This window comes from Corvus kubaryi, unplaced genomic scaffold (assembly GCF_017639235.1).
Source record: "Corvus kubaryi isolate FWS band 111438036 unplaced genomic scaffold, C.kubaryi_AGA036_p1.0 36929, whole genome shotgun sequence".
NCBI classification, from domain to species: domain Eukaryota; kingdom Metazoa; phylum Chordata; class Aves; order Passeriformes; family Corvidae; genus Corvus; species Corvus kubaryi.
The window spans coordinates 7,502-17,883 of record NW_024580985.1 but is presented as its reverse complement, the minus strand read 5'-3'; the positions used below and the strand labels follow the sequence as shown (position 1 = coordinate 17,883).

General features: G+C 67.0%; 2 protein-coding genes across 3 annotated transcripts in view; both read right to left on the bottom strand.

Annotated features, from left to right (window-relative positions):
• The window catches only part of LRRC46 (leucine rich repeat containing 46), a 7,707-nt gene extending 1,421 nt beyond the window's left edge, over window positions 1-6,286 (bottom strand). The window contains exons 1-2 of the mRNA XM_042020243.1: window positions 6,248-6,286; window positions 5,660-5,855 (exon numbers count right to left, since the gene is read on the bottom strand). Of these exons, the coding sequence (XP_041876177.1) occupies window positions 5,660-5,855; window positions 6,248-6,286 (235 nt within the window). The remainder of the gene's footprint in view (window positions 1-5,659; window positions 5,856-6,247) is intronic.
• A 542-nt stretch (window positions 6,287-6,828) lies between these two features.
• Window positions 6,829-10,382, bottom strand: part of TBKBP1 (TBK1 binding protein 1) — an 11,044-nt gene continuing 7,490 nt past the window's right edge. For both annotated transcript variants that reach the window (XM_042020244.1, XM_042020245.1), the window contains exons 9-11: window positions 9,372-9,490; window positions 7,907-8,649; window positions 6,829-7,590 (exon numbers count right to left, since the gene is read on the bottom strand). In XM_042020244.1, the coding sequence (XP_041876178.1) occupies window positions 7,462-7,590; window positions 7,907-8,649; window positions 9,372-9,490 (991 nt within the window). In that variant the 3' untranslated portion in view covers window positions 6,829-7,461. The remainder of the gene's footprint in view (window positions 7,591-7,906; window positions 8,650-9,371; window positions 9,491-10,382) is intronic.

Sequence of the window (10,382 nt, the reverse complement as noted above, 5' to 3'; positions counted from 1 at the left end):
GGGGGGGCTGCAGCCCCTGTCCGGCCGGCTTAGCGTGACGGAGGCGCGGGGGGCTCCGGGCTGGCGCCCCCGGCCCTTCCTCTTCGTCAGCGGGAGGCGAAGGCCGGGGAGTGATGCGCGCTGCCCGAGCGGGGGGACGGCGGGCGAGACACGGGCTACAGCTTCTGACAACACGCGGCCCCGCGGGCACGCGCGTGTGCGGGATCACCCGCCCCGCTGCCAGCGCCCTCCCCAAAGTCCCCCCCCGGTCGGGGATCAGGGCAGGGGAGGGGTCCCGCGGGCTCGGAGACACGGGTGACGGGCGGACATGGCGGGGCTGGACCCCTGTGGGATGGGGATGAGGATGGTCCTGCCCGGCGGAAGGGATGGAGATGTGGATGCTGCCCCACAGGTACCGGTCCTGCCCCACTGGGATCAATCCTGCCCCACAGGGGACGGTCCTGCCTGTCAGATCCCGTCCTGTCCCACGGCCTCCCATCCAGATCCTGCAGGATCCATAGGGGCCAACCCTGCAGGATTCCATCTTCTCCCACACAGAGTCTGATCCTGCCCCATGGAGCCTATTCCTGCTTTCCAGCTCCCCATCCTGCCCTGTTTGAAACAATCCTGCCCTATAGGGTCCAGTCCTGCTCCATAGGTTCCCCTCCTGTGCTGCAGGGTCCTGTCCTGCCAGGACGAGTCTCACCCTGACTCCTTGGGGAGTGGGATCCCATCTCACTCTGAAGGGTCCCACCCCCTTCTTTGGGGGCTGATATCCCCCACAGGATCCCATCCGGCCCCAAGGGATCCCATCCTGTCGTGCACGGCCCCATCCCGCTCTGTGGGGTCCCACCCTGCTCTGTGGGCGCTGATCATCCCCAATAGGGTCTAACCCTGCCCCATCAGCCCCAATCCTGTCCCATGCACTCCCGGAGCATCCGGTGCGGCTCAGGAGGGTCCGGTCCTGCCCCGGGGGGCGGCGAGGGCCGGGGGAGGCAGCTGGAGGCCGGACAGCGGCGGGCACGGACACTCAGTGCGTGCCAAGCGGCAGAGCCGGGAGTTAAAAATACCCGTGGGGGCCCTGCCGACGGAAGTGGAGGTGTCGGCACCGGCTGCTCGGGGCCGGGGAGGGCCGGACTCGGGTGTCCTAGCCCCCGCCGGCGACCCCCGTACCCAGCACCGGGACCCCACCCAGGTGGGCGGCAGCAGCAGAGGGTGCCGGGTCCCGGCCCCCCAAAAACCGCGGGGCAGGAGGAGCATCCTCGTCCCCGCCACACCGGAGGGGGGGAGGAGGGAGGGAATGAGGGAGGGGGTCACCCCCAGCCCGGCGTGAGCCCCCCGCCACCGCCGCGGCGACGAGGAGGGGGCCGTGGGGAAATGCAAAGTGACAAATGACGCCCCGCGCGCGTTAATTGATGTGACGCGGGGCTGACACCGCGGTCGCACCCGGGGCCGGAGCTCGGGAAGAGGGAGGAAAGGAGGAGAGAAAAGAAAAACAAAAACCCAAACCAACCAAATCCCAATCAAATGTTAAAAATAGGTCACGGGGAAGGAGCCGGAGCCGGTTTCATTTCAGCCGCGGGCTAAAAGGAGCCGCCCGTGGGTCCGGAGGCACCGCGAGAGTCCGAGAGGTGACGGGGGGGGGACGAAAAGGAGGGAGGGGGGCGATGGAGGTGATGGGAATGGGATACGCCACCCACACCATGAGCCTGTGCCAGGGCCGTGGGACCCCAGCCCCAAATCCCACCTGCCTGGCACCCGGCTCCTGCGGCCAGGCGGGGCCAGATGGTCCCCAAAACGCCGCTGTAGCAGCCCTGCAGGGCTTTAGGACACCCCCAGTTTTCCCGTGAGGGTGGCCCGGTGCCGGGGTGGCCCCGCAGTGGCCGCAGCCACGGTCCTGGCGGGTCACCGGGAGTTCAGGCTGCCGCTGTCCGTGGCCCCCGGGCGCCCGGCGGGTGCTGGATTTTGGGCCAGCGGCCACAGCGGGGCCAGCAGCCGCGGGTCGTGTCCGTGGCGGCCCCACGTGTCCCCATGGCCGCGGTGACCCGCAGCAAGAGCCGAGGAGCAGCTCCCTGGGGGGACACGTCAGCCACGGGGCCACCGCCGTGCCTGGCCACCACCGCTGCTGTCCCCGAGAGCCACTCAGAGACCCGGGGACACATTTTCTGTCCCTCCCTCCGCCGCCTGCCCAGAGCATCACCCCTTGCGTCTCACCCTGGTGACAACCGGGGGCAGGGGATGCCAGGACGCGGAGGGATTTGGGGAGGGGGGTGTTCCTTTCCACCAGCCCCCCCCCTTTGGATGCTCGATCCGGGTGACCCCGAGTTTAACCCCACTTACGGCTCCGGCTGACGCTGCCCCGGACGCAGATGGGTTGTGACAGCCGAGAAGTCCCCCCCGGCGGGCTCTGGCGAGGCGCTGGCCGTGGCGGGGGGGGGTCCGCGAGCCCCGTGTCACGGCGCGTTGGCTCCGTCACCTCCCCGCAGCGAGGCGGCGGGTCCGGGGCGGCCCGCGGCTCCCCGAGGGGCCCGGTGGCACTTGTCTCTCCGCAGCAGCCGTGATGGCGCTGGGCACATGGCAGCCGGGGCTGGGTTTGTGTGTCCCCCCCGCCGCTGTCATTTGAGGCCGCGGCCCCCCCCCCCCCACCCCATGGCTGGGGAGGGGGAGGGGGTGACGGCAGAAGGATGCAAAGAGCTGATGCCATCACAGGAATGAGGGACGCTGGGGTGGCGTGGCCGGCAGGGGACACGGCGCATCCTCGGCCACCCCGGGATGTCCTGAGTGTGGAGGGCGGGAGGTCACCGGGCACTGTGGATGCCACCAGCGCGGTCCTCCCTCCCCAGGCTGTGGGGAAACCTTGTGTCTGTCCAGGAAGAGCATCTGCGAGAGGTCAGGAGCTGCTGGCACACGTGTGGGACAGCGACAGCGGGGACAGGCCTGGCAGGGCAGATACAGGCGGGGCAGAACTGGGGGGATGCAAGGAGCAGCCCCGCTCGGGGTGTGGGTACCCCAGGGTGGGGCAGAGACTGGATTCAGGCGCCTGAGAGTCATGTGGGCACCCTGGAGGGACGCTGGCACCTGGAACACAGCTAGATACAGGTACCCAGGGGTGATGCCGGCACCTGGAACGCAGCGGGATGCAGGGATGATGCAGGGACCGGGCACCCGGCTGGATGCAGGGATGACGCAGGGATCAGGTACCCTGCTGGATGCAGGCGCCCGGGGGTGACGAGAGGACCCTGGGGTGATGTAGGCACCAGGGTGATGGTGGCACCGGGCACCCGGCTGGGACACAGTCACCCAGGGGGGATGAATGCAGGTACCTGGGGTCGCCTCAGTGTGATATGGGCACCCTTGGGTGATTTGGGCACTTTGGAGTGATCCAGGCACCCCTGGAAGGGGCTGAGCTGAGAGGCTGAAGCAGCGCCGGGCCCTTTGCAGAAAACGCGGGTTGAGATCCGAGCCATGGAGCCCAAGGAGTTGTCCCCAAGGGGTGGGCACAGCTCCGGTGCCAGCTGGGGTCCCTCCCCCCTCAAGGCAGCCCCTCCATTTCTTATAAACGCCTCTGGTACGGCTCCTCTGTGACACGGCAGCTCTGGGGGTTGTGGTTAAACCCCAGGGCTCCGGCTTTGACTCACACCGGATCCCGGGCACGGAGGGGCCTTTCGGGGCGCCCACGGCTGGAAAGAAACGCTCACTCGGGCAGGAGAGCCGGGCGCTTCCTCGCAGAGCCATTTCCTATAAACCCCGATGGAGGGGACGCGGGCACGGGCTGCCACCGTGTCCCCTGAGCGGAGCTGGGGGTGCCCTGGAGCATTCCTGGATCCGTGAGGATTCCCTGCTTCGTTGGGATCCATTTGTGATCCCATTTGGAAGGACAAAGGAACATCCGGGAACGAGATTCTAGCACGACCTCACAGGACAGCAGGGAATCGCCTGTGTGACACCTGCAGCAAGGGGGACCTGGACGGTCCCATCCCTGCATGGAGCTGGCTCCAAAGTGCCAGCACAGGACCAGGAGCATTCGCGGTCCCCGCGTCCCTCCCCCCTGCAGGGGAAAGCGAGACCCGAGCAGCAAGAATTGTTTCGTTTTCCCCCTAAATGATAAAAACACCGAGAAAAGGGGAAAAAAAACCCCAAACCCAACCCAACTGAAAGCTGGAAAAAGAAACCTTAAAGGTGCCCAAAATAAGAGGGGGTTTTGATGGGAAAAACAACCGAATGAAATTGTCACCTAGAAAACGGCGCGGTGTGACCCACTGGCATGGGGACATGGGGGACAACGGGGACACGGGGGACACGGAGCCAGGTGTGTCCCACCACGTGTGGGGGGCACAGCCCGGGGTGGGAGGATGCTGCACACCCGCGGGTGGCTCTGGGGACAGCGCCCCGTGCCGATGCTGTGACATCCCCCGAGTTCCCTGGGGACAATTCCCCCAGGGATGCTCCCACCGCCCTCGGGACAGGCTGGAGGTGACAGTCCCCAACCCCTGCCACCGCAAGAAGCCCCCGCAGCTGAGGCAGGGCTGGCTTGTCCCTTGTCACCGCAGCTGGCACAGCCAGGCCACACGGGCGACTTGGCGGCTCCAGCCGGACTCGTGACCTCACCAAGAGCCCCCAAAACCCTCCCTGCCCCCTGCCCCGCAGCTGAGGGGGGCTGCAGGGTGGCCTTGGGGACAGTGGGGGGGTGGCACCGAGGTGGTCGGGCACCCCAGGGTGGGGAGGACACCCCGTGGGACAGCGCTGTCACCAAAGCCACAGCCCAGCGCTGCGGCTGGCAGCTCCCTCCAGCGGAGCACAGCTCCAGGGGGGGGTCACAGGAAATGGGGCCACCCCCCCCTCCTCCTCCCAGGACACCCCCACTTCCCTCCACAGTGGGCAGTGGAGTGGCAGCAGGGTGGGAAAGGGAAACTGAGGCACGGCGGCAGCCGGTCCCACTCGCGGTGGGGTGGGCTCAGAGTGTCCCCCCACGGGTGACAGAGAGGGTGCTGTGCCCTCACCCTGCTGGCGACCGGTGACAAAATGCACCGAGCGACGGCCACCGAGCCCCGTGCCCACCACGAGCATCCCGGGACCCCCCAGCACGGCGCCAAGGAGCAGGGGCAGCCCCCAGGCAGCGGCTTTGGGGTGCTGGGACCCCCAGACTCACGCGAGCATCGCGGGGACACTGCTGCACCAGGTGACACGTCCTGGAGCTCTTCCCGCCTGGCGAGGCAGCCGGAGAAGGGACGGTGGTTTTGGGGGGTCCGGGGAGGGTCCCCGCGGCCCCGGGGGAAGCCCGGCAGGTCCTGAGTCAGCGGCAGCCGCCCCCGGGGGGAAGCGGTGCCGGGAGGGTGCCGGGATGAGTAAGGGCGGCCGCCGTTTGGCATTTATCACGTGATTTCAAAAAAAAGAGAGAAAAAACCGTGGGAAAAGGCAGGCGGCGGGAGCGGGTGGGGGCCGGGCACCCCCCGACCGCAGCCAGGCCCCGCCGCGCCTCCATCCCAGCCCGAACTGGGAAGGAGCCCAGTCCCAGTGGGTGCCACACCCTGGGCGCAGCTCAGGCGTCGTCCCCACGCGGGTGCCTTTAGGACCCTTCCCTGCAGCATCGCGTTCCCGTGGGGGAGGTCACCGCGTCCCCCCACCCCCCCTCCCCGGCTCTGTCCCCTCCCTCCGGGCTCCTGGAGCTGCCGGTGCCCACCCGAGGGGCCGGATGGCGAGCAGGGGCTGCTCTTCCTGCCGCGTGCCCCGGCAGACGCGGAGATAAGGCGGCGATAAGGCTGCGGCACCGAGCCTATCTCCTTCACACCATCGCCCCGCGGCACTGGGAACCGCCTTCGCACCCCGCTCGGGGCCGGGCTGAGCTCGGCGAGCCGGAACGGCACCCTCCCCGCAGCCTCCCGAGAACGGCCACAGCTCAGCCCGTGGGTGCTCGCTGTGGAGCCGGGGTTTGCCAGGGCTAAAAGTCACCCGGGGGTCCCACAGAGCTGGCCCGGACCCCCAGCCCGCAGGCGGGCAGGGGGAGGGCTGTAGGACCGGCGATAACGCAGAGAAGGGAGGCCCGGTGGTGCTGGAGGGAGGGAGGGAGGGACAGAGCTCTCCCTGCCCAGGGCAGACGCTTCCCTCAGAAAAACCGGGAGAATCCCACCCCGCCATCCATCGCCTCCCCCCGGATCCCCCTGACCCTGCCAGGGGATCCCCACGCCGGGGTCTGGCTGTGTCCCTTGTGCCGTCACGAGCCCGGTGATTTTTTGTTTTGCTTCGGATTGTCCCGTTTTGGGTCACCCACCTGCCCGGTGAACCCGAAACGGGCCAGGAAAGGGGACATGGCCGCAGGACACCCCAAACCCTGTCACGCCCACCCTGGCGACACGAGCTGGCTCTGTCGAGCCCCCTCTCGTTCCCGACCCCAACTCCATCCCCGGGGGGAGAGAGGGCACCTACAGCTGGACCCCCCCTCTCCTTCCCTAGGGACCCCAAGAGAGGAGACGGCTTCTCCCTCCCCTCCAAGGCATTTTGGGCGCTGGAAAGGTTTTATTGGAGTCGGTGGCGTCGCAGCGAGGGCGGGTCCCTCCTGCCGGGGGTCCCGGTGTGGGGCCGAGCCCCCGGCGGTGCGTGGGGGTGTGCGCTGTGACACGGGGGGGACATGCAGCGCGGAGCGGCTCGGTGAGGGGGGACAGTGCTGTGGACCCCCCCTCTCCCGGCGGCTTTGAGGTAGATCGAACGTGGGGGGACTGGGGTGACGGGGTGGGGGGGCTCAGGGTGAGCAGCCGCCTGCAGCCCCCGGCTGGAGGGGGGTGGGGGACTGGGCATGGGGGGACTGCTGGGGGGCTGCGCTGTCCCCACGCCGCACGGGGGGGGGGGGGGGAGGTCAGGGGGAGCCCCAGGGCTGCGGAGCCCAGTGCAATGTTGGGGGGGTGGGGGGCCCGTGCTGCGCCTCGGGGTTGGTTTCTCAGCAGCATCGTTGTGGTGGGGAGGGGGGAGAATTTGGTGGGGAAGGGGGTGCTTTTAATGTAAAAGAGTGGGAAAATGCTTGAACTGGCGGGACAAGGCAAAGGGGACCGAGAACAAGCAGCTGCCCCCCCATCCCAACCCCGACCCCAACTCTAACCCCAGCGGCCGGGGAAGGGGCGGCCCCTTCCCCTCACCTTCTTCCTGGGGGCCGGATCCGGGACCCGGCTCCTCGGATCCTCCCTGAGATCAAGCAGCGACACTCGAGGGTGCAGAGGACACCCAGGGGGCACAGACGGGTCCCCTCCGGCCACCACCTGGCATGGCGTGATCCTGGTACCCCTACTGGAGCATCCAAACCTGGCACGGGGTGAAGCGGGCGAGGATGAACCCACTCAGAGGGGACTGGGGGCTCCGGGGAGCTCTGGGGTGAGGGGTGGGAGGCGCTCAGTCTTTCCGTAGCTACTGAAGACTTGGAGGTATTTCGGGAGCTGGGCGCTCCCGGTGTGTTTCCATGCAGCATCCAAAGGTCGGGAAGAAGGGGGGCAAGGCTCAGATCTTGCTGTTCTCCAGGTGCGAGTCGATGTGTTTGACCAGGGCATCATCTGGGTACCCGATGGGGAAGGCCAGCTGGCACAGCGGGCAGCTCCGCACCTCCGAGTCCACCGTCTCCAGCAGCAGCTGCGGGGGCACAGGGATGGGGACGTGCCCGGCATTGGCACCCATGGGTGCAAGAGTCATTAAAACGCACAGAATTCCCCCAAAAACGCGTGGCGGGGAAGTGGGAGGGGTGCTCTGATCCCTCTGCGGCGGCCGCAGCCCCCCTGCCACCCCCCCCCCCCCCAGCACCCTCCCGCTGGCCCCCGCCAGCCGCGACGCCGGGTGGCAAACGGGGAAAACCGAGGCACGCCACCGCGCTGGGGGGCTTCCCTCGATGCTTCCCACCCCCAAACCCACCCCAACGCCCCGCGGGGGGATTGGGGAGCGTCCTTCTTACGTTGATGGAAGGCCAGGACTGGGCGTGCTCGGCCCGGGCGTAGGCGGCCGCCGCCCGGTGCACGGCGTCGGCGTCGGGCACGGGGAAGCCGGCGCAGAAGGAGGCGCAGCGGATGGCCCCGGCCTCGGGGCTGGGCGGGCTGGGCAGCGCCCACTCCTCCTCGTCCGACGACTGCTTCTCGAAGCGCACGTGCTCCTCGAAAGGCTCGTGGGCGCTCAGCGGGGCCCCCGCGCCCCCCAAATAAACCTCGCCGTAGGGCCGGTGCTTGGGGAGCGTGGAGGCTTCGGGCTGGAGCCAGAGCGAGCGGCTCTGCTGGTACAGGGCCACGTTGGTCACCTCCGAGTAGCTGCGGCGGCCCTGGAAGCCGGCTTTGATGTGGCGGCTCGAGGGTTTGGCGTAGCCCAGCTCCATCCTCTCGCCGGGCAGGCGGTGCGGGGACGCCGAGGTTGGCGACGGGCAGGGGGGTGGAGGCGGCGCTGGCGAGCGGCGCTGCTGGGCGGGCGACTGGCTGGGGGGTGGCACCGGGGAGCGGCGCTGCTGGGCAGGGGACTGGCAAGGGCCGGGGGCTGGCGAGCGGCGCTGCTGGGCCGGAGATTGGCTCGGGGGTCCCGGCGAGCGGCGTTGGAGGGCGGGAGATTGGCACTGGGAGCGTCCCGGCGGAGCGGGCGAGGGGCATTGCGGGGCGGGCGAGCGGCGCTGCTGGGCTGGCGAGTGGCACTGGGACAGCGGGGAGTGGCGCTGGCCTGGCACAGGAGAAGGGGGACGCGAGGAAAAGAATCCACGTTAGCTCGGCGGCTTGGAAAATGTGGAAAATGTGGGAAAATGTGGAAAATGTGGAAAGTGTGGAAAGTGTGGAAAATGTGGAAAATGTGGAAAATGTGGAAAATGTGGAAAATGTGGAAAATGTGGAAAGTGTGGACAATGTGGACAATGTGGAAAATGTGCCTCGGCATCCAGGAGCAGCCCGGAGGGATGGGGGGATGCAGCTGTGGGGACCCCCGGAGGGAGGGGTGATTCTGGCGGTGGAGGCAGCCGGGGATGGATGGGCCCAGGGATGGATTCTCCCGGGATGGATATTCCCAGGAATGGATGGCCCAAGGTGTGGATGCTCCTGGGGATGGGATGATCCAAGGTATGGATGGTCCCAGGGATGGAGGTTCCTGGGGTGGGATCATCCCAGGACGCTCCTGGGGCCAATGCTCCCAGGGGGTAATGGATTGCCTTGGGATGGGATGCTCCCAGGTTTGGATGCTCCCAGGTTTGGATACTCCCAGATACGGATGCTTTTGGGATGGATACTCCCAGGTATGGATACTTTTGGGATGGGACACTCCCAGGGCAAGTTGCCTTTGGGGACCGATACCTCCAGCATCTCATCCCCACCCATAGGACGAGGGCACCCATCCCCTTTTCCCGGTGTTTGTGCCCCCCGTCCCTGCCCGGCAGCCCCCCGAAGCCCCCTCACCGCCGTTGAGGCTCTTTTCCTGCAGCAGCGCCCGCAGGATCTGGCTCTGCAGGGAGCTGAGGTTCCGCAGGCGGCACAGCTCCTCTGTCAGCTCCGTGTAGGCCAGCGCCAGGTTCACCCTGCGGAGCAAAGGAAACCCGGGGTCGAGGGGATTTGGTGGGGAGAAATCCTTGAGCAGGGATTAAAGCCTTCAGCTGGGATTAAAGCCTTCAGTGGGGGTGAAATCCTTCAGTAGGGCTTGACCTCCCCGCTGGAATTTTGGTTGTTTTGGTGGGGTTTTTTTAAATAAATGTAACTAAAAAAGGTTCAGTGCAACGGCCTGGATGGTGCTTCCAGCATTCCTCCAGGAAATTCCTGAGGAAATAATGGCCCAGGGTAAAAAAAAAGCCACCTCAGGGTGTCTGAAGTTCCCTCTTTCCACCCCGGCCGACACCACGAGATCCAGAGGCCAATTCCCAAAGGGGACGCGGTGACTCTGAGGGTGACACAACCCCGGTGTCCCCCCAGAACCAACTCAAAATTCACCTAAATGCAGGGTTTTAACTCAAAAGGGGAAAGTTGTGGCCGCGGATCGAGCACCGGGAGCAGACGGGAGCATCCAGGAGGGGGCCGGGTGCTGCTCCCCCCGTTCCCGGCTCTTGGAAGCGCTGCCAAAATCATCAATTCTGCCCCAAGTTGGTGTCGCTTTCCGAGCCGGGACTCTCGGCGGGGACGCAAAGGGAGAAAAGCCCCGCGGGGCCGGGGCTCGGCTCGTCCCGGCGCGGTCCCGCTGAGCCGTTGTGACACCGCGGGGACCCGGAGCCGCCGCTCGTAACCGCGGCTGACAGCGCCGAGCCGGGCCGAGCCCCGCGGCGGAGAGCGGCCGAGAGGTGGGAAAGGAGGAGGAGAAGGAGAAAGTGAGGAAAAGAATGGGAAAGGAGGGGAAGAGCGTAGAGAGAAAAAGGGGGGAAGAAATAGAGAGCAAAAGAAGAAGAAGAAGAAGAAGAAGAAGAAGAAGAAGAAGAAGAAGAA